At 38.1% G+C, this 24,557-nt stretch overlaps 1 protein-coding gene across 1 annotated transcript; it reads right to left on the minus strand.

Annotated features, from left to right (window-relative positions):
- Positions 1-4,164: 4,164 nt before the first annotated feature.
- On the minus strand, positions 4,165-10,956 carry EXOC1L (exocyst complex component 1 like). The gene is made up of 3 exons (XM_067297149.1): positions 10,836-10,956; positions 6,281-6,411; positions 4,165-4,428 (listed from the first exon to the last, which is right to left on the minus strand). Exons 1-3 carry the CDS (start codon positions 10,954-10,956, stop codon positions 4,165-4,167), a joined length of 516 nt encoding a protein of 171 aa, XP_067153250.1.
- Between the last annotated feature and the right edge of the window lie 13,601 nt (positions 10,957-24,557).

Consider the following 24,557-nt stretch of genomic DNA (forward strand, 5'->3'; position numbering starts at 1 on the left):
TTAATCCACAGAATAAAACTGTCTCTGGCTGGATCTATAAAGGCTGGACAAAGCAGCCATGAAGGATTGGATAGGCTTGCATAAAGCTTTTGTTAATAGTCCAAACCCCTCTTCATTTTCTGTCTTTAGCTGTTAATTCTGTTTCAGTGCAAAAAGCAAGACTTAGTTGGTTAATGCTAAAATATGGTTATACATGTTAAAACAGTCATTGTGAGATCATTTTACAGTATGCACAGTGCCATAGCTCCTCCTATTTCAGCTTCCCCCAGATACTCTTTAGAAAGGAGCTTTGATCTTCCAATATGAGCCTTAACTCGTGACAGAATATTCCAAAATTACATATTACAAATTACATAATACACTCCCATTTTTTTCTGGGAGAAGCTATGAGAGTTATATTGTGAAAGTGACTGAAGGTATTGGGGAATAGGCAGATGACAGAGAAAGAAGTAGTACAAGTAGACAATTGGGATGAGATGGGTCAGTATATGGGTGACTCCAATATGCAAAGGAGAACAAGAACTTGAAGTAACACAGAAGTCACAGTCTGGAATAGGCCCCTTGCCTGTTCTGTTTCCCTTCAAAAATTATTTTACAAATTTTGCCTTGATCCAAGACTGAACTTTCCTGGTTTTAGACCTGTGGATTGGGGGCAGGAAGGAACAGGAATGTAAGTCACAGCCTTAATGACAAATAACTGTTCACTCTCCGTATTTGTTTAATTTAGAATGCAGGGAAAGATTAGTTATCAATGAAAGATAAACACACAGGAAGAGAATCCTTCTGTTTTAAATATAAGCTCAAGGCTCTTAGCTGGTGAAAACTCATCTTAAATCCATGAACTCCAGTGTTGATATGGCACCATCTTATTTGAATATTGATATTAAGTGCTTTTTGTAGCACAGAGTTGCAGGAAATTTATGAATCATTTAAGTACAGAAAAAAGAAATGTACATGGTATCAATGAGTATTATAAACAAAATATTCCAAAATCCTTTTTCTTTCCATGTGTTCTTCTGATGATGGTTTAAGAGTTAAAAAACAGGATACTTCTTAGGACAAAAAGCATCATCCATCTTTTATGACAGACTCTTCTCTCTCTGCCTCTTATCCAAGAGTGCATGAAGTCTTTTTCGTTCATTATCACTCTTCTTCATTTTCAGGCTGCCAGATTTTTACTTTTCTGTGGAACACAGATATGGCTGATAGCAATTCCTGTATTCTGAATATAATCTACACAGAGTCTTGAGTATTAATTCACTCCACCATTTAGTTGAAACCTTTTGTAAGAATGCTACAAAAGCATTTCTGATCATCCTTTAAGTCTCCTGTAAGTTTCTCCCTAAGCAGTTTTGGAGAAGTCTCCCAGAAGAAGCAGATGAATCCCCAAATGCTGTGTTTCAAACTACACTGTATAACTGATGTCAGGAAATGTGATGTAGAACACAATTTTGAAAGATCAAATCAATTGAAAGATTGGCTATCTAGCCCGTCAGGTCTTTTCCATTTAAAATTTAGTATATTCTCTATCTCATGTGGTGCAGCTGTGCTATACTAACCACACACTGACAGTCTTCCACACCTCAGGACACAGACTTTCTACAGCACAATCATATCAGATTAGCAATACACAGTGTATTTGATATCTTATATAAAGAACTGTGTAAGTGTCCCTAGATCAAGTCCAGAGAGTTCTTTTAAATATTTTTCCTTTTGATAATAACTGAAATAATCTAAAGGGAGAATTTCCCTATTTTTCCTTTCCTCTTGGTTGGTCTGATCACATAGTGAAGAATGTCTGAAGAAGAAATGCCAGATTTTAACTGCATATATGCCACATATAGTACAGAATTATTTATTTTCTAATATAATCAGTTTAATGTTTATACAGTAGAAGAATAGAAAGATATAAACTACTTATGCAAGTCTATTAAATATATTTGAACACTATAGTCATTTTTAGCTAGAGTTTTCTCTAATCAGTTTCTAACATAATACAGACAGCTACTGGTCAGGAATTCACTACCCATACACGTCTTTCAAAGGATTGCTATGGAGTGTTTATTATTAGATGTTCCGTATTTTTTATATAATACAGTGCAATAATTCACAGTCCAAATGAGACAATGTGTCATGTATAACAGTAGTCTGAATTACTTGCTATTAGAAATGGCTTTGTGAAAGCTGGATATTGGGCAAATAGTTCTTGCAGGTATGGATCACACGTTACAACATACATACTCGGATTGGATTATCCCAAAGACATTCTGAAAAGAACAACCAAGTTTCATAAACAATGTTTAGAAATACAGTCCTCCTCTCTCACAATATTTACGTGGCAAATGTACAACAGAAGTCCTTACAAATTCCAGAAGATTTGTATGACCCATATAAACTGCTTTCACAACTGTCAAGGGACACATAATTATTAAGGCTGTGTTAGAAGGAACATCACTTACAACATATGCCTAGAATAAAATATGCAACTTCAAAGATTAGGTAATCAAATGTATGGCCTTTGTATATACTAGTGATAGGACAGTGTTAAAAAGTAAAGTAAAAAGCTGTACATTTTATACAGTCTTTCAAATATATTCTCACTTGTTTTTGTTTCAATTTTGAATCCAAAGTACCTTTATATAGATGTTTTTAAAGGTGGGAGTCCATGTGAAAAGCGACAATGAAGTAAGAGTCACAGTATCCTTGCATGACTATCCCATTTTACAGATGGCATATATTGGAAGAAGACATTAACCAGCTTGTGGTTTCCTGGGAGCTACTTATCAACCAACTTGAGGTACTTGGCTGGTTTGGTCCACTGCTAGTCTCCCTGTTCTCTCTTGGCTTCCAAAAGAGAGAGCAAGTTTTCTCATGCAGGAAGGTCAGGCCAGAAACTCATCTTAGGTTTCTCTGAATCAGCTTTTGGGTTGCCATTTCTTTCTCTATTGCCTACAGGAAGACCAGCCAGCTAGCTTAGCTGACTGATGCAATATCACTATGCTTCTTATTGTCAACATTGTTCCTCTTCTGCTTCTGGTCAATGCAGCTATAATTTGTCCTTTATTTCTACCATAATATAATACTGTCACAAGTCTAGTCCTTATGTTTTTGTTACGGGTGAGATCTTCCAAAGCACTCAGCAGAATCCACCGCGTGTTAAATGCAACTGTAAGTACTGATATGCATTTAAGTAGTGCACTAAATATGCCAATACATAGCTAGCATCAGGCGGAAATTACCCTCAGAATTCTAGTTCTACGAACTTTGAAAAGTCTATCGCTTGCTTACAAAGTAATTGTAACTAATAGCCACCAACTACAGCTTATATAGGATCTCCAGAAGTATTTTGTTAGTTCTTGGTTCAGAGGCAGAGAAGAGGCATAAACAATATCTGTTCCCTAACTGGGCCAGTTCATATACATGAACAATAAATTGCAACAAAGACACTAATGATATGAAAGAAAAAAAGTACTAAGAGGTCTGACAAATAAAGAAAGCAATTTACTTAAAAACATTCATTTTATGTTTCTAAGATGGCATCACAAATAATGGATAGGCCAAAGGGACTACTGGACATTGTGGGGAAAAATAATTACAGATGCATAAGTGAAAAGTTGGTCCCATGGAACCTGAAGGCAAAACTCTCATTCAACAGGACCAAGATTTGGTCCTTGTATTCATGTAGGTATGATCTCTTTAAGGGAGTTCTATATTTCAATGAGTTTGAAAATGGAAATGTGCATCATTCTTGTACAGATCTCATTTGTTTGCTTTATTTTTTCTATTTCCAAGACATAAATTAACTGCTAATGTTCTTAAAATACTTTAAAATATTTCTGGCTATTAATGAAGAATAATTTATGCCTCTACAAACATAAGAGCAAGTGCTGAACTCTACTTATATGAGCAATCACCATTGAACATGTGAATTATTGGTCCTATGTTGAAAGTCTTCTACATTTGTAGGTATTTGTCAGTGAGGCCCTTCTAATATATATAAATGAATGATCAATTGCTTATATAAAAAGTATATTCCATTTTGGACTAATATGTAAAATTAAAAAGCAGGTACTGCATATCGCTTATTATCTCTCTTATCATATGATTTATGAAAGTTTAGTCAGCGAAAGTCAACCATTCACCTTAACGTTATAAAATCCATCTTTAGGAGAGAGGACATAGGGAGAGACATAAAAGGTTGGAAGCATAAAAGCATATCCTCATAAGTACTAAGCAATCTCTATTGTTCGATGACCAGATTGAATCATCATTTAGGTAGGTGTTATCAAAGTTCACAATCTTCAAGTCCTTTTTAAGATACATTTCATTCAGTTTGTTTAATGTTCGAGCAAAGGTATATTTAGATGCACAACTATATGCTTCCATACTGTAGACTTTGTGGAAGTGCATATCAAAATATGGATTATCCTAAAAAATGGAGAGAGAAGGAAATTATTACATGCGTTACAGACATTAGAACAGCAACTCTATTGTTCCCTGCTCAGATACCTTCGGGTATTTTTCTCAGTTTGACGGACTTTGCATATTTCTGCTATTCATACTAAAGAATCTTTCAAAACTTTACAAAGTAGTAGTTTTTAACTAGGTGTTATTCTTTGCCATTAGGGGTTTTGCCCTGAGGAAAAATTTTGCCAAGTGATACACTGTACTTTATTAGGATTATACAATGTTGTTTTGAAATGTAGTGATTTGTCCTGTTGTCTAAAACACATGGTATGAAAAGCACTTGCCTTGTGTTATAAATACATTTGCCTGTCAGAGGAAGAATATTGATTGCTCTTCCTGCCTAAATTGCAATTCTCCATGCTTTCTGACTCCTTGGCACAATACTAGCAGCAGCTAAGTTCTGTTAAATTCTGTGAATATGATTAACAACATTCTGAATATTTATAGCAATGTTAATCATCCTATAATTATGAGTTTGAGGTTCATTTAGGCTTTTTCTAACAAAAAATAGGACAGATTTAGATCATCCCAGTTGTGGAAGGCTGAATCATCTCAGAAGGGTTTTTTAGTATAATGCTTCAGAAAAAGGATGGAGTTAATTTAGGCAGGTGATCAGGAAATTCTCTAGCTGCCTTGGCTGGGAAAGGGACAGGGACATTTTCAGCAGCAAGATAACTCAGACAAAGGATGTAAAGGAGTATTACTTGTGGCTTTTTCCCCCTCTGGCCTAAGCTGCAAGGAGCCCTCAGGGTACACGTATACAATGAACCTGAGCTCAGCTCCGTTTCCAAGTTCCTGATTTTAGACTTGAGGGTAATGTTTAGAGGGCCTGCAGACTGCTGCACAGAGCACGTCTGACTCGTTCCCTGTGCAGGAGTTGTGTGGGACTTGTTTCAAAGGGGAACTGTTGATGTGACAGAATGAGTTGTCATTTTCCTTGGAGCAAGACTCTGAAACGTTTTTGTCAGCTCTTGATTTCCATTTCCCTAGTATAATGTAATCTGAACTCAATTTTATGTTCATTTGAAAGCACTGTATTTTTTTCCTGAACTATATTTTCTATGGGTGGATGGTTGTTAAAATGTTTTCTTAGTAAGATATTCTCCTTAGCATATACTTCCAGTTTCTGCAAAATAGGATGTAATTCTACTTTTGGTATGTTTTGTATTGTATTATTGTAGCCTAATTTTACCCTTCTGAAGCTGTATCTGAGAGATTATGAATCTTTTAACAGTTAAGACCATGAGCCAAATCTAGCCAAAGATATTTTATTCACACAAATATGTAACTGCCGCAAGTAATGTGAGCAAGATTAAGTTATGTGAAAGAGGCAAAATTTGGCCCTATTTCTTAAGCTGGTACACCAAACCATGTACTTACATGATGTTTTATACATTGACACAAATCCTCTTTGTCACATAGAGAACAGGTTCATGAATTCAAATGACAGAGCCATAGTCTCCATAAAAATACGTAGCTAAATTTTGTTTTCAAATACATATATTTAAATCTATAGAATTAACCCAGATTTACACTGGGTGCTGCAGTTGGAGAGTTTTATTCCCAGTTATGATGAACAAATTAGAAATCACCTAGCTTGTCCCTCAGATCTCAAGAGGAGTTCAGAAGACTAATGAAGAAAATGACAACAGATAAACAAAATCAATTTTTCTTACAAGCAGTACAAATGCAATCTGGAGCCTCTGACATGCAATAAACAAAAAAATTCCTTTTCTTTTGACACACAAAATGCTATCACAAATTGCAACACAAGAAAAGTTGACATACGTATTTAATAATACATAACACTTACAGTATCTGCTTCTTTTCCATCAATCATTTCCAGATCTTTCAAAAACCACTTTTCAACTATTTCATATTTCTCCTCTCGATTCTCTCTAAAGTGTTTAACCATACATATTTCTACTTCTTCACCTTTAGTCACTGCAAAAAAAAAAAAAAGTTTACACATGGAAGCAAATACTTCCCAAGAGTTCTGATAATAAAGGACTTAAACTACATTTTAAATAACTTAACTGATGGCAGATAGGACTGTATAGGACTATACTGGACTTACTGGTTTTGTTTTGCACAGTGATTAGAGATAGACCAATGTTCTCAGCCTACAAAGCCCATCAGCTTTTAGTAGATTTAGGATTTACCTTACCCATCCTGTGAAAAGAGAATCGTATTTGTGGGAAAGCCTTGCATTTGAATTCACAAGTAATACAGTGAAAGTCCAATTCTGGCACTGGATCTCTGTGAATAATCCACTTATCCTATTTACTGCAAGGGGGATTCTTTTTGGGGTGCAGGAGTTATAAAACTGAAACCACTATCAAGGCTCTGTATTTACATGACTTGTGCTATACTTTCTATTCTGTGAATGGAAGTTCTCTTATGTGGCCATTACTTTTTAAAATAGTATTTCCCTACAAAATACATACGAATGCCACTTAACAAAAATAACACTGAAAATATTTCTTAAAGCTTCAAGTTGCCTGGTACTATCTTTATAGAAATTACCATTTTCCTCCTATTAGGCAGGAAATGAGAGTAAAAAGAGTACAAAGACACTCTTTGTAATCACTACCATTATTAATTGATTACATTAAGTGCTGTGTTGGAGATCAGACACCTGTAAAACACAATAATTAGTGTGAAAAGCACTGTAGTCTGAACACTGATTTCAGATCAATTTCTAAGTTGTTTTTTCTTGTTAGATTTGGTTGCTTTTTATGGATGGTCAACAGAGATCTGTTTCAAATTAATATATATTTCTTTTAATTGCCTCATAGTGTTACAGACATTACCTGTGCCTCCCTGGGCTGTAATGTGTCTTCAAGACAATCTCCTGCACATCCAGCATAACAACTGGAGGGCCAACCACTTCTCCAGCCATCTTGCAGCCTAAGGTAAGTGCTAGAAGTCACCTACTTATAACAGGAGTATTTTGCCTTCATAGCACAAGGCTATGGATGCAGGACCAAAGACAGTTGCTATGGACAGAGCACAAAGTCACTGCAGTCCGTTTTTTCTTTGACATTTCTGTAGATCATCTGGCAATAGTTTTTCTTTTAATTCTAAATGCTGCCTGGATTTTTGAAAACCCATTTTGAAACTAGCCTAACTATCTTCCCAGATAAGCTCCTTAGCTTATTCCTGTCAAAATGTCTTTTACTTCTCACCTGTTCATAAGAAACTGGTTGTAAAATAAAGACAAACTAAGGATATGTATTGATAAGGATATGTATTGATATCCCCTCTTTCCACCTTCCAAGCAAAATAATGAACAATATATACATTGGTTATAATCTCTCTCAGCCTATAGCTTCCTGGGAAATCCAAATCACTGTTGTTTTCTTTCTGATCCTATACTCAAGACCAATGACGGCTTCTCAATGATTTTTATCAAAGGACCACCAGTAAACTATCTTCTACAACGAATTACAATGGTTTTCACTTACAAGCAAATCCATTAAGTTAATCTTAGAATGTTCGCTTCTTACTTTCAACTTCTTCCATTTTGTTTGTTTGCTTTCCTGTGTGTGAACATGTAAGTCTTCCTCAGACTTGAAAACAACCCCAGCCCCCTCCCCCCCCCCCAAGACCCACAGTCCTTTCAGAAACACAACTGGATGTCTTAGGGACCTGCAGAACCCACGGACTGCCACTTCTCTACTCCTTGTGTAGGAATAGAAACCATATGAAAATAAGGACAGAACACAGATATGTTAAGAAACTGCTGTAACAGAAAGAATGAAGCTAAGAGCATGTTCTGCCCCATGGTGAAGCTGGGGTGGACCACTTTCAAATAAAACCTTTCTTTACATTTCCTGCAGTTTAGATATTGCTTGTTTACAAACTCATTTGACAGACATAAATAAAAAATATTTTTTCTTGTAACATTAGCATTTCTCAGATCTACCTTTTCTCATTCTGTTAAACTTTAAAAGCTTTTCTTGTGGAGTATATGGATATGACAGTGCCTTGAAAGAGCCTGAACTGTTTCTTAAGGTCTTTTATGGAACAAACACCTTTTTGAGAGCCTCTTTTTTCCAATGAATAATATGATGTTAACCCTACCATTCTTCTCAGCCATATCAATATAGAGTTGCTGAAAATTCCTGAATGTGGTTGCATTTCAGCTTTACCTTCTCCCAGGTTTGATAAAGCAATTTAGTGAAAGGATACTATTGTCTTCACTCAAGAATTGGGACTAACTATCATGAAAATGAGGGGCAATAATGTTGAGCATATGCCATGAAAATAAGACTTCCACACTGAGATTTTGTTGTAACATATATTTAAAAGGGTATAGACTTCTACAGTTTCCTCCCTATACATAATTTGACTGATTTGCCTTTGTTATGGTTAACTTGAAATTAATAGGAATTTTCTGAGGCTGCATTGCAGAGATAAGATTTTAGATAGTATGGTTTGCTCTTAGCTAATTGTACTGATAGCACTGATACTTGCAACTGTTAAACATTGCCAAATGCTCTTTAAAAATCATTAAATAATAAAAATAATTTTAAGAAGCTTCATTCCCAGTATTTGTTGAATTTCTAATACCCCCAAATACCAGTCTACTATAGAAATTCATAGAAGTGTTACTCAAACTGAAAAACTCCTACTGATTACCGTAGATGCTGGATGCAACCCATCTTTCAGAATCAAATTTCCACTCTACTCACCACTGACTTGACTATGCCTAAGCATATTAAAAAAGCATAATATTGGATACTGGAGAGATCCCACTCTTAATACTCAACATAAATTTTCCTTTATGTCTTCAGAGAGTTCTATTAAATTAATTTGATTAGAAGCTTTCTTTAATGGCTTGATCTTCTCTGCCTTGAAAAGAAATTTTCAGTAAAGATTTTAAAGGTACAGAATTTTGTTATTTTTCCTCTTTGGATGTTTCATAATAGTGAACTGTTTAGTTCTATCACACATAACTAAACACACTTCTACCACATAGTTCTATAAACTATAAGATCAAGTTGGTTGGTTGTGCATTTAGAAGAACTAAAAGCTCAAGAATCCATTTCTTGAAAGAAAACTACTTTTACAGTTCTAATATACAAAGTCCGTTCTACTAAAAATATTTGGGGGCAGTGTACATAGCTTGCTCAGTAACTGCCATAATAGGTAAAACAGTATAAATGTTCTAAAGACTTTCAGTGTTTACAAAAATAATGATTAAAGGATATGGCCGAAATCATTCTCTAGTGGCAAAAAAAAATCTCAAGTACATAATTTGTTGTATATGTATATTTTGAACCTCAAGAGGAAACAAACTGCAGAAGGTGTTCACCTCAACCTAGCTACCTCTGGATGATGGTATTTCTCTTTTTGAATATCTTTCAGTGTTGCAAAAATAAAAAAATTACACGCTTTTCTCAAACTGTGTTCTAATGCAGTTATTAAACAGAGATATACCTGAAATCAAATTTAGTAAACAGCCAGACGTTTAAGTTTGTCACTCACAACCATCTTATTTTACTCAAACTTCTTGTTAGTCACTCACTGAAATATTTATTTTTTTAAACCACAAGACTGTAATTTATTGTTACTTATGTAATTGGGACAATATATAGGGCTTAAGAACAAAATCAGGGATAGTGCAAAAGTTCTAAAAATTACAGATGTTCAGGGCAATGTTACTGTATTGTTATGCTTTCCTACAAAATACCTAGCGCTGTAGTAAGGTATTGCTCTTTCAAAAGCCAATTAGCCACTTGCAGTATGCCCATGTCCTGAACACTGTTCAACAGATGCGTTGAAAGCGTCACGTTTCCCTGCGCATTGTAAAGCTCAAGTCCTTATGAGTGGGTCAGAAAGAGGAGAAAATACCACCTCAGGAGGTGGCTGGCAATTCCGGTGCAGCAAGGTGGATCTCGTACCGAGCTCGGGAGCTGCCCGCGGGGGCCGCTCCACGGCGGCGGCCCGCCCCGGCGCTGCGCTGCGCTGCGCTGCGCTGCGCCGCGCCCGGGGCGGAGGGCGGAGAGCCCGCGCCCCCCGCGCCCGCAGCCACCCGGCGGCGCGCTGCCCGCGGCCCGCGGCTCTGCCGCCACCGCCCCGGGCCCTCTGCCACTCCCTTGCGCACCCAGTCGTGCACGCACCCGCGCACAGCCGCCCTTCGGTGGACGCAGCCTTGCAGACTCGTGCACTCGCCCATGCACACGCACCCCGGCACATGCACCCACATGCGCCCCTGCGCAGCCACGCCCGTGCACCCGTGCCCACGCACCTTGCACGCCCGCCCATGCCCACGTACGCGTGCACAACGCCCCGCGTGCCCGCACCCAGCCTGGCCACCGGCCCCCGCGGAGCCAGCCGCGCACGGCGGGCCGCCCCGGTACCTGCGGCGCACAGGTAGAGCCGCTCCGCGCCCGAGCCCTCCACCTCGATGAACTCGTGCAGCCTCTGCCGCAGGGGCCCGAACAGCCTCTTCGCCAGATCCTCCTTCAGCAGCGAGGACATCGCCCTCGCCCTCGCGGAGGCCCGACGTGCTGCCCCGCGGAGCAGCGCCCGCCCCGGCTCAGCGGCAGGCGCCGGCACCCCGCGCCGCCGAGCCGCGGGGCCGCGCCGGGCGCCCGCGGGGCACCTGCGCGGGCTGCGCGCCGCGCGCCGCGGAGGCGGCCTCCCGGCCGCGCGGGGCCGCGCCGACGTGCGCGGCCGCCGGGCGCGGGGGCGACATGGTTAAAGCAGCCCCCGGCGGGACCCGCTGCCGCACGGCGGCCCTGCGCTGCCTGCCGCTGCCGTTAAGGCTCCGGCCGCCGGCACGGGGGGAGGCCGGGCCGCGCATCTCCACGCCCCAAACTTGCCGTCCCTCCTCACCGCGCCGCTCCCCTCCCCTCCCCGCCCGCCCCGCCGGGGCCCGGCGACCTCCCCGCCTGCCCCGCCGGGGCGCGCCCCGTGCCGGAGCTGCTCGCGGGCTGCTCGCGGGCTCCGCCGCCCCGCGGCGCTTCTCCGAGCCGCTCCGCGGGCTCCCGCGTCTGAGCGCGGTGCAGAGGAGCCGGCGGCTGCCTGCCTGCCTGCCTGCCCGGGCGGCTCCCTGCAGGGGGAAAAACGGATACGTGGAGAAACGCACAGATTAATCCACCTACCGTCAGTTTAGCAAAAGCCAGTTGTCAGTACATTTTTTTTTAATCGGTAAATCAAAGAGCTAATAGAATTTATAAAGGGATTAGATAGCCTTATGGCTATTACTGCTGTTTGCGTTTAACGGCAAAATTAGCTTATGCCATTCCTTATGAACAGAAAGCGTGTGAGCTGAAGGAGAGCTCACCTCTGCGTAACAGGAGCCCTGAGAAGGCAGGTGCAGCCTGGGGACCAGAAGAAATTACCCTCTTCAGTATGGTCACAGTTGTGAGAGGCTTGATACAAAGCTAGATACATAAGCCAAGAATATTTCCAGGTATTCTCTATGTTCAAGCCACTCTGCAGGTGTGTGGGTAAAGTTTCTGAGGACAAGTATTCCTCTAATTTCAATATCTGCAATACCCTCTGAAAGAGCTTTTCCTTTGGTCTCGGTCTTGGCTCCTTATACAAGTTGGACATACTCTTCTAATTCTTATACTCAAGCTTATTATGTCTAAATACCTTATGTAATGTTCATTCTTATATTCTCACTGTTGCTTAGAAAGTAATCTAATATAGAAAAGAACTGACTGCTAAAATGAAGACTTAGAGGTTGAGCGGAAAAACTGAAGTTTTTTTCAAAAAAACAAGGTTTTGTCAATATTATTAGAATAGTTTAGTGCTATAGATCTATATGGTGCTTTGCTGACATGAAGCAAAATGAAATCAGATAAAATTATGTTGGTGTAAAATTAATGAGAATCATCCTGCTAGATAGTAAGCATATTGGCTACATGAGTGCAAAAAGGATGGAGAAGAAACAACTATAAGATTTTAATTTGTTCTGCTTCCTTTTGATCTCATGTATTTGGAAAGACATTTGTGATTCTTAAATCTATAGATGAATTTTCACCCCTGCATTGGAAGAGTAGAGTTACTCTAAGCTTCAGTTTTGGGATATATTTAATTAGTACAGAGCATAATGACAAATTTCACCCCTTTAAAGACTACATGAACCTTACTAAAACAGCTTATCTCAGCATGATGCTGACTTCCAAACCTAGACAACTGCATGTCAGACAAGTGCCCTGGTATAAAGACCTTTGAGCAGAAAGCTGAGGCTCAGAGATGTCCAGATGCCTGGCCACAACCATGATGACCTGGCCATGCCTTGAATATGGGACTGATTGTAAAAGCCGGCTTGCAGCTCACAGTCCCTCCTCTTTTTCTGCCAGCCTTTGGCAGAATCAAGGCCTTGCTGAGGCTCCTCGTGCCCCAGATTTCAGTTCATCACTATCATGGTTGGAGGTTTCAGTCTTCATACTCAGTGCCAGAGTCCTCATTAGGAAACCGTCTGACTCAGCCACAGTCTGTGGCTTATGTTGCGTCTCATATGCTTGAATATTTTTGTGCGGTTTTTAAGCAACAAATATACAGATACAAAAATGCCTTCAGAAAATGTGGAAGCTTTTATTTTTTTAAACTGTATAATAGGTGCATTGATAACAATCCTGATACGTTAAAAGTCTTAGATTCGGTGAATGCCAAGACATTCATTGTGCTACGTAATTAAATAAAACATCTTTGGATTTTGCTTGATAGAGGTTTCATCAAATTTCTTACAGATTGTCTACATTTCTGTATGCTTAGTTTCTTTACTATTTTCAGGATGGTGTGGAAAACTGTACAGCTCTGAAAGAATTTTCTATCAGTTCTCCCTTGTGAAAGACTCAACTGAAACTGGAGAAACTGCCTCAATGGTGAGTGGAACCTCACTCTTGGAAGTGACAGAGCTGAGATAGTAGTGGAGCTCTGTTCTGTCTAGCCTGGATGTTTCTCTGATTATCAAGGAAGTATTCTCACTTACTTTTTTTTTTTTTTTAACAGTTTGATCAAACTGTAAGTCATTATTCCCTAGTTTTCACAGGAGGGTTTTGAGGTTTGATGTGTTAATATTTTTGAACTTTTTGTCTTTTGGGATATTCTGTCATATTAATATTGTGGCACTCTTGTCAACAGTACATGACGTAGTAGAAATTAGTAGAGTAATTGAGCTTTACACCAAAAGCCATGTCTGTCTGGGCTTTAGGTGGGGCAGGGCTGTGTGACTGCTATCTGAGCAGTACTAGTGGATATACAGTGGTTCCTCTACCTCCTACCTTCTTGTGTCCATGCCTGCTTGGACTTCACTGTGTGGAAAGATGATTGCCTGCATGACTTTAGCATCCACTGTGCACACTGGCTAAGTCTGAGACTCAGAGCAAACACATTCATACATGTTTGCATATTATGTCATGAAGCACTATCAATGTACTGATAGATAGATTACTAATTTTTAATATTTTCATATTTAGAAATCTTCTGGAAAAGAAGCAAAAGTTTTTGATAACTTATATAGCAATTTATACATATCCAGCTGACTCTTAGATACAGCTGTCCAAAAAAGAAAACTGATATAAAAGCATTTGTAAGAAATTTCTATGGGTTTATTTCTCAGCTGTTGTTTATGCAGATAGTACTCAGAAGATTCTATCCTGTGATATCACTGTTTTCTTCATATCTCCTCTTAAATCAAATTATATTTCAAAAAGTATTGTAGAAATTAAATTACTTCTGCAATATCCTGTAATGCATTTTGAAATGCTGCGTTAAACAACTACTCTGAATATATTCCTTAAAAGGTTTAATGGTGATTTTAATGTTCACTGTTTTAATAAGAAACAGAAAAATTCATAGTTGATTATTGCTCTTGATTCATTTGATTCTTGATTCATTGATTCATTCATCCTGTGCTAGAATGTAGCAGGACAGTTTTGATACAACTGATATCAGGACCAGCTAGAGAATTTTGGATAATGCCTATAAACATTTTTTTCATCTCTACCCTACACTTTACAATAGTCTCTTTTCCATTATGAGAACACATTGGGGAGAAATGGTAATGGCATTTTGGAGATGACTCACAAATAATTTTCTTCCCCTCTATTTCTCTGCTACTTAGCTGACTCAGATAGAATAGAAATGAGGCTTGCTAAACTTCAGAATCTTCCTTTACAGCATACATGAAGCTGATTTTGCTGTCTCAATGTTTGGCCATCAATATATTAAAAAGTTTGAAGGATGATTCTTACAGTAATTAAAGAGTATCTGCAATGCCTACATAGAGCTGCTTGCCTGCTTACAAGTTCTATCATCTGTCTCTTTGTTCTTTTTCTGTTCTCCCCTTTGCTTCTCTTCTGGTTTCTTTTTTCTTTTCTTTTCTTTTCTTTTCTTTTCTTTTCTTTTCTTTTCTTTTCTTTTCTTTTCTTTTCTTTTCCTTTCCTTTCCTTTCCTTTCCTTTCCTTTCCTTTCCTTTCCTTTCCTTTCCTTTCCTTTCTTTTCTTTTCCTTTCTCTTCTCTTCTCTTCTCTTCTCTTCTCTTCTCTTCTCTTCTCTTCTCTTCTCTTCTCTTCTCTTTTGTCCCTCCATATAGACTTACAGGTTCTTTTAAATGACCCATGCGAAAAATAGCCCATATTTCATAAACAAAGCTAGACTTAGAGCTGGAAGCACCGCTGTACATGTATAAGCATGCTTTCACTCAAAAATGAGCATGCACAATTCAAGATTATGGTAGTAAATTCTTGTGTTTTGCAGTCTGAAGCTCTCCAGATGGTGTAAATTTAATTCTACTCAGAAAGTTCCCCCTGGCCTTCTGCTAGCATTGTTACTGAATAGGAAAAGCCATATTGAAACAGTTTCCTAGAAGCCAATTGGATTATTTGCGCCGTGAGATTTCAGTTCCACCTTACTTGTATTACTATGAACCAACATCCTAACAATTTCGTAACTTAGAGCCAGCAGTTAGGCAGTAACTCGCCCATCTAGCAAGAACATACTAACCCTGGCTCAGGATCAACTTCCCATTCTGGCATCAAACACCCCATCAGCCTTCCCTGCTTTGGCTAATCCCTCCCATGAATGTGTCTCATAAACACAAACGGTACATAACATAAACCAGAACAACTTAAGCTTCCTGTTACCAGTGCCACAAATAATGAAATTTAACATGGATTTATCTGTGACTGTCAAGACAGGTTAATTACAGATGTCCTTCAGAGCTGTGTGCCCTCTACCTCAGGTTTACAGTGGTCTGCAAAGGAGCCCTTGACAACATGAAGCATTCATCAGGGGAACATCTTAGACCTCTCTGCCAAAAACTAATTACTCTTGTTCCTTTTCATGCCCTGTATTTTCTCTGCAAACTTAAATGTCTGAATATAGTTTTCTTTATTGTACTCAGAACATTAACTTTAATAGGTGTAGAAGCAGGTCCTAATAGGATAAATGTCTCTACTTTTAATCTTTATTGTTTCTCAGACACACAGTTCTGGGAAAAAGCAATTCACCAGCTTTAGAACAGATATTTATGATGGTCCCTATACTCCTATGGTTCTACTAATGTGCATTAGTATATACATCTAACTGATTACTTGGGGCCTGATCCAAAACCCATTAAGTCAGTAACAAGATTTCCTTTGATTTTGGTGGGCTTCAGAGTCTCTACTGAAACAGCAGAACAGTCACCATGTTTAGGTTTCTTTCTGTCCTTGGAAAATGAAGGAATTAACAATAATGTTTGTAACTATTTTTAATGAATAAAATTAAACATCTAGCATTCAAGAAAACACATTCTTACAAAGCAAATAATTACTCGTTTAAGTCAGTATAGAAGAGATTAATTACTTTCTGCTACTAAGGAAGAAACATACTTCCAGCAACAAGAGCAGGGCTGCTCCCCTCGGAAGGGTGACCCAGGAGCTGAGGGTGACCCTGGCACAGGCAGTGCCTTCCCCCACAGGGCTCAGGGCCAGCAGAGGAGGATGGTGAAAATAATATGCTCCAGTGACAGTACAGTTATTAGGCAAAGGCAAGGTGGCAAAGCAAGTCCAAGTGAAGAAGAGCAGGGACAGAGCAGGGCACAGGTCTGCCTGCAGCACAGCACAGGTAAAGGCTGGGGCCTGGACTCGCCTGCAGCCCCTGGACCTGTGGACACGGGGGCTGTTTGGGTGTCCCAGGTGAGGCTGGGCGAGGCAAGCAACGCCTGTTGATGCTCAGAAGGCCCTGACACCTTCAGTTATTATAACCAGGCACACTGACCTTGTCCCACTGACTGAAATAAGGCATGCAGAAGGGGTCATTTACACTGCTCAAGGGAGGTGGGAATTCACTGCGTTCTGCATACTGAAGCCCTCCAGATGATGTACATTGATCTCCATTTCAAATTCACATCAAGAACCACCATGTTCAGTGGAAGCATCTTTTCCATTGTTCCTTACTTGACAATGCTATTAAATAAAAGGAAAGAAGGAAAATATAACATTCAGAATAATCTCTCAAACCTGCAAAAGGATCCCTATAGGTTGAAAAACATAATTTACCATTTTAATTAAATTAGGCTTTACTTTTCTGTAGTGGTTGTTTCTATCTGAGGTTTCAGACAGGCATAGTTTTCTCAGTTTATGCTTAATCTATTTTCTGTAAGTTTTCTTCACAGCTTTAGAGCTCCATTTGTTACATCATAGATGAGGTTTTAGAGTATAAAATAGAGCATAAATTAGAAATCGCCAAAAACATGCTGCAATGACCTGGCTGTATAGCAAGATTTCAGAAGTTGATTTCAGAAAACTAATTCTGAATGATCATTACATGTTATCCTCCCTCTTTTTATTAATGATTTAATTTTCTCGGACCTGTTTTCCCACTGATATTTATAGATGATCTGAGTCCCAGTTATGGCTACCTATTCATATGTTGCGGATAACTATGTCAATAAAATTAGATCCCACTGTCATGACGCATAAAACTAGTTAAGTAGTACTGAAAGTTGTAAGAAAAAGCAGAGGATACATTGTTTCATGCAGCAGTGCTATTAAATGAGATATGTTCAAGTTGTTTATTCAGTTTTAAAGTAGAAGCATACAAGTACTTGCTGGAGAAGATATCAGTTGGTTAAAATGTTTTTGTAGAACTACTTTTGTCCTGAATTCCATTGGGGGTCCCATTAAAAGAGTCCTGCACCAACCTCGGTACTTACAGATGCTCAAACAGTGGATGACGCAAGACCGTATCAGTTCTGATAAAGAACACTAAAATCTAGATGTGATCGGTTTCTCTAATGGTGTGATGTAATTTATCAGTTTAAAAAAAGTAGTGTTACTGTCTTTTCTTGGAAGAAAGAAGATGAAAGGAGTTTATTTGAGATAAACTCTTCATGACGTTTTATGGATGAAATTAGAAGTGTATTTTAAAATGTAACACATAAGCAGGAGGTATCCAATACTTCCCTTCTATGAAGAATTTACACACACAATGAATTTTAAACATGTGCGAGCTAAAGATTAGGGCCTCAGTAAGTTAACTCATAAGATGTTTAGGATCTTGTTCAGCAAAGCACATAATAATGCATTGATGAATTAGAGCCATATTTAATTAACAGGATAAAATCCCGGCTGATGGATGATGGATTCAGCACTTCATTAATCAGATATAATCCATTCAATCTCATACATTTTTTTTCTTTGTGGAGGTGAAACTCTAAAGCCAAGACCAAGTTAAAAATAAATCTTGTGCCTGTCTGGACATACCAGTAATTGTTACTCTTCTGATAGCTGGAAGTACTTGAAAGCTTAGCTCAGGATCCTGACAGCTATGGGTGAAACAGTAACTTTTGGTGACATGTTTTATAAAAATACAGGAAAGAGAGTACAATAGAGAATTACTGTGACTGGAAGTATTTTGATAAATATATATGAAGCAAATTAGGCTGTGAAGCTAACCAAATTACCTTTTTATGTTCTCCTTTGCTTGTAATTTTCTTTGAATAAAGACAGTTTTTCTTGAAAAGTTGCTCTGAGCAACATTAATAGATTCTCTGTCAGAAGCTTCTTCATACTTTTTAATAATGATATTCATCTCTACCTTTGTAGTCTCTAGTAATAATTTTCATTTGCCTTGGCACAGGAACTGTTCTCTTCTCTCATGAAAATTGAACATTATTATTAATGGAGATAGTCAATTACTTCAGATTAATGTGGATTTATATTTAAAATCAATACACCAATGTGATGCAAAGCACTCTTAAAACACTATAAACTTCTGCTGGACATCTAATCCATTTTTAAAAGATTCATAAAGAGTCAGGAATCTATACAAGTAGATAATCTGTATGGATAGTGTATTTAGGGGATGAGCACATATTTGACAGTTGCGTGGCTTATTTACAGTATGCTGTCTTATGCTGTCAGTCACTCAAAAAGGTTAATGTCAGATACATTCAGCTTAGAAATAAAATACAAAAATGTTGAGAGCGAATTTAATCCATCATGGCAAAAAGCTAGTGAGAGGAATGATGGACACATCTCAATGCTTTCAAAGGTGTCTGCCATTATCAAAGAGTAACTTTAGTCAATTATAAAGTATTGGTTTCAGTATAAGGGTAATTAACTGAAATGTAATGGCCCAGTGTTTGCAGATTACATGATTTGATCTTAAACTAGTTTCTAGTTTCCTCTACATGAAACCAAAATGATTTATTATAATGAAGGCAGATGGCAATTCTGCATTGTCCAGTTTAGCAGGAGTCCTGGGCATGAAAGAAACTACTTAGAAAAGTAGACCTCATAAGAGTACTAGGTCATTTGCCTTCCTCAAGGCAGGATCAACTATATCTAGGTCATTTGCCTAGTCTGTTTCTAAACACAGCCACAGCTTCTGCAATGGTCATAAATCGCGTGCCTTGCATGCCAAACTGTAACACTTAAAGAACTGTAATACCACTCTGTTTGCCTTACTGACTTCTTTAGGGTTTTCTGGATGCATAGAATGAGCATGATTTGATGCAGGGTGTGTGAAAAAGAGTAGATGTCCAAGGAAAATTTTTGCTTTTTTGACTTGGGAGCTCCTTAACATTTGGTGATGCAAACTTGGATTCATTTAATTTTTTTCTTACTCCTTGTTTAATTCTTACATTTCACAGAATAATTGAAAAAAAATATTATCAGTAAGTTCAGTAAAAAACAAAACACTTGATGCTTCATCTTTTTTGTCAGAAGTGTGATTTAGTGAAAGATCTTTGCCATGCGGAAATGTAGACTGGGACTCTGCACATGGCTTGGCATGGTTAATCTCTGCCTGTGAATGGACACTGCTGATGGCATCAAACCAAATCAGCCAAAAAGACACTTTGACCTGGTACTCTTTAATCAGAAAATCACCAGCCCTGCCTGTTGGAAGGTCCTATTCTACCTGCAGCATTTACTGTGTGAAAATAGATGTATCTATAAAATCATTATTAAGGAGGAAACTTTTTTCTTCAAATGTGTTTGATACTACTTTGGAAAAGTTAGTGAGATAGGTGAGATACAGAATTTTAGAGAGGTCCACCCTCCAGAAACCCTACTAAAGAGCTCCAACCGCAGCTCTGAATTCTTTGGCAGTGGCCTTTAAATCCTTTTCTGTTAAGAGTCCTCTAAAGAAAACCAGCTAGCCTCATCTAGCATCTACATGGAAGTTAATTATGCTGCAGTTACTTTGCTTCCATTAAAACAAGTATGTCTGTATTAATTAAAATGAGAAAATACTTCAGGAAACTCACAGACAAGGCCCTCTTTTATAAAAGAAGCTTTAACTGTAAATAAATGACTAATATTTTATTATATAAAAACAAATGATTGAATCATGAGACAATAGTGTGGAATCTTAACACTGGGACCATCAGAGTGATTGACACAGTAGCCTGACAAAACTTGTCTTCACAATGCATTAAGCATATAAATACAATTTTCTGCTGCTTTGCCTCTTGCGACTCGAAAGTGTTCAAATTTGTCACCTTTAAAAGTGTTTTCACCTAAGGATAACTGAATAAAAAAGGCAAACCATCTTTCATTCCAGCACAGTACTTTTTGGTTTTGTAAAGTCTTGAACAGACAGAAGCAGTCTTCAGAAAGATTGCTTTTCATTTCCGAATGAAAAAAAAGACACATCACTTATATTGGTCATAAAATACAGTGTCCATAAATTTGTTATTTTGGTCAGAAGGTTGCCATTCATTTTCACTGTTTAGTCAATCCAAGCAGAAATTGCCTTTTTTTGGTACATTTTTTCTGGTAGTCTGGAAACAATACCCAACAAAGTAACAAATACATTTTTTTTCCCCACATAACGATGTAAGGATATTGCAACAGAATAGTGAAATTTCACTGTATCTGCCAAATACAAAAACATTTCAGAAGTCATTCCATTGAACTAATTAAATTATTAATTAATTTTGGAACTAAATAAACTTGGCTTCCAAAGGGTTTCTGTCTGGTGGCTTGTTGATTTTTTATTAGAACTGTGATATGACTGTGCAAATAAGTGGGAGCTATTCCCTGTTTAGACATCAGTCCAAACTGGTGAGAGCTGTTATGAATGTCCTAACCACAGGAAAAATTTTGATTGTCGTTAATGTCTTATTGGACACCAGAGAATCCACACTTCAATTTCATTTTCTTCTGGTGCAAGTGCTCTGATGAAGCGTGAATACCAACTGAAGTGCATTCTCCCTTGTGTAGAATTTCAAATGTCTAAAATGTTTGCCTGCATATTTCCTTCATGGGACCATTAATGTCCTTTCTTTAGCTGCCTGTTTCCATGAAATCTGAAGAAACTTGGTTCCTGAGAGGCAACTGCTTTGCATCAGTTTTTGATAATATTAACTAAGTGACACAAAATTTGGATATGTGGAAATAGTGATTGCATGCCCATGCAAGCGTGCATCTTGCATGATTGCAGATGCCATATTTTCTAGGCTAGAATGTCACAGATGATTATGATGGCTTAAATTATAAATGTACATTTTAAATAATGTACACATAGCAATGTGTGTGCCACTGTTTCCTTTGTGTATACTATTATTTAATTGTTTTGCTTGGTTCCCCTCCAGCTGCCTCACCTTGAAGCGTATGAATAATCACATCACAGCAACTAGTCTCATGTTCAAAACAAGGAACATACATAAATGTTTAAGGCTTTGCAAAGCATTTTCATTCACTCAAGTAATAACTTTTTGTACACTTTTTTTTTCTCTAGATGTATTGACAGGAGTCCAAAAGCGTAAGGGGCAATGTTCAACCTAGATTGACTGTTACATTTTGGAAGAGATCTGTTATTCAATACCGGTGATTATTTTACAAGCAACCTGGTTGGTATTTTTAATGTTTGTATATTCTTCATAGTAAGAACAAACAGGACAAGGATACATAGTATCCTTGATCCCAATAAGAAAAAACAGCCATGTTAGGCCAGACTTGAGATCTCCCTGCTTCTCAGTATCTTCTCCTGATTGTGACCCAAAGTATCAGTCCTTTATGGTAAGAATCGAAGAAATTGGGCCTGTGCCGAGTGGTCTTTTCTCAGCTCATCTGACTCCTGGCACCCAATGTCTTGGGACTTTCTGAGCTTGAGGTTGTGTTCAGTTCATAATGTTTAGTAGCCATCAGTAGACCTATTCTCTATGAAATTTTCTACTTTCATTTTTAACTTGTTTATGGTACTCCTTAGCATCCTGTGGCAGCGAGTTCCATAATTCAGTCAATGTGTTGGATAAAAAAGTATTTATTTTTGTTCATTTTAAACCTGCCAGCTGATAATATCTTTGGACATCCCCTAGTTCTTGTGTTGTAAGAAGGGGCGAACAGTCATTTTCTATTTCCATACTGTTGGTGATTTTATAGACCTTTATGATATCTTACCGCTTAAACATTTCTTGTGTAAACTGAAAGATCCTAATCTGTTTAACCTCTCCTTATATCTGTGATCATTCTTGCTACCTTTCTCTACACTTTTTTCTTGTTCTACCATATTCTTTTTGGGAAAGGTCTCTCAACAAATGTAACAGTCTATCACAATTCCACCTATTTGTCAATCACTGCCAGCTCTAGATTTGATCATCCTGAAAATTTTTGTATTGTCAATAAATTTTGTTACCTCATTATTTACTCCCTTTTCCCAGTTTATATATGTATGTATTGGACAACTCAGGTCACACTGCAAAGCCTTCAGGGACTTGAGGTAACTTTCTTCTATTGTGAAAACAGACCATTGATTTCTACCTTTCATTCCCTGTCTTTTCATTACTCATTAGTTCATGAGAGGAATTCCCTTCTGACCCCACATCAGCTTTGGACATGTTAGTTTTTCTAGTTTCTAGTTTCCTTAAGAGACTTTGGTGAGGGTTTGTTGAAATATCTTGGAAATCTGCGCATACTCCCTTAACTGGGCAACAATTTCAGTATGACTGTTGACTCTTTCAGGAGACTTTAATACATTTACAAGCATGACTTATCTCTACAAAGCATACTGATTCTTCCCTCATATGTTATTTTGCTTGTGTGACTACTTATCCTGTTACATATTGTGAGTCCTACCTATTTTCTTGGTGTGGAATGTCAGACTCAGAAAGTTGTCAGAATGTTGTCTACTCAAGGTAACTTGTTATTGTTCATTTACCCATTCATTCTCAAACTATGTTGCAGTCTGTCTATGTGGGTTGACCTTGCATAGGTGTATAGCTTTCTTCACTTGTAGGGGATTTTGGTCAGATTTAACAATCTGCCTGGACAGATTACAACACATTCTGTCTACATTTTCAGGCATTCTTAAAACAAAATAGTCCTGCAGAATACTACAGCAGAATATATGTGTAAGAAAATAAATTGGGATCAGTTTTCACTGAACTCCTAATGAGAGTTTATTGTACTGTAAAATGTATATCTTTGTCCTAGTTAAAATCATTTATTCTTGTACAATCCTGTAACTGTAAAGCACTAACACAATATATGGAAACCTATTTTCGCGTAGGGTAATTGAAAAAATATGTATCAGGTATTTTAAGACAGGATCCTGACTACTTCTCCTAATAGGTGAAAAGAGATGGTTTCAACCAGTTCTTTTCCCCTGGTTGTTCAGTGGAGCTAGAAAGCTCAACACCTTTCAGGCCTGGACTCTTTAGTGGACCAAGCAGACAGCAAATTAGTTATAGTACAAAGCAGAAAGGAACTTGCTTCCAGTAATGGAGGAGTTTATCTGTTGGCTGAGTCTTTATTTGTGCAGTAGAAGGCATTCAAATAAAACTATTTTCCATTAAGGTTTTCACAATCTGTGCATCCTGTATTCTATAAAGAATATGTTCTATAAATTAAGATGTATTTCAGAACTTCTTCTTAAGAAAAATAATTTCATATCTCAAATGGTTCCCCACGGCTACTGTAGAAGCCTTTATAATTAAAGTATGTTAAGTGCCTGTGGGGACGGGTAGGATACAATCCACATAATTACATAGACCAATATTTGCATATTCTGTTTGTTTCAGAGCAAAGATTTTGAAAAGCTTAAGTATTTGCTGAATAGTTGCCATGAGCAAAGGAGCCAACAAGATTTCAGGCAGGTAAGTAAAATAGATTTCTGCTAATAAATAATTAATCCAGTAATACTGGTGCCCCACGTACATAACCACTGAATTTATGCAAATATCATTTAGAAGGACAAAGAGCATTTGCTTGGAGTGTGCAACATTATTGATGCCTCTGACATTTTAGACTATTTCACTTGAAGCTGTTGTTCTTATGTTGAGTATTAAAATGCTAATATAGCTCATACCAGTTTCCCGATCTTGAGGGACCTGTGCTTGGCAGTCTTTGTTGTGGTACGAAAAAATAGCAGATGACAGTATATTACCTTGGCAATGTGTATGCAAGCCTCTGGGGAAACTTGGCCCTTTGGTATATATTATTAGGCGTAAAGACTACACTATTAAAATATGCTGATAAATTGAGATAATTGTGACTACTTCTAATATTGAAGTTGCAAAGTAGGTTGATTGTTTGCTGTTATTTTACTGGGGAAAACATTCTGCAGAGGAGAGAGAGAAAGAGTAAGGGTAAAATGAGCTCATTAATAATCTGTGAAAATAGTTCTTTGTTA

Source organism: Apteryx mantelli, chromosome 5, assembly GCF_036417845.1.
Source record: "Apteryx mantelli isolate bAptMan1 chromosome 5, bAptMan1.hap1, whole genome shotgun sequence".
Taxonomy (NCBI): domain Eukaryota; kingdom Metazoa; phylum Chordata; class Aves; order Apterygiformes; family Apterygidae; genus Apteryx; species Apteryx mantelli.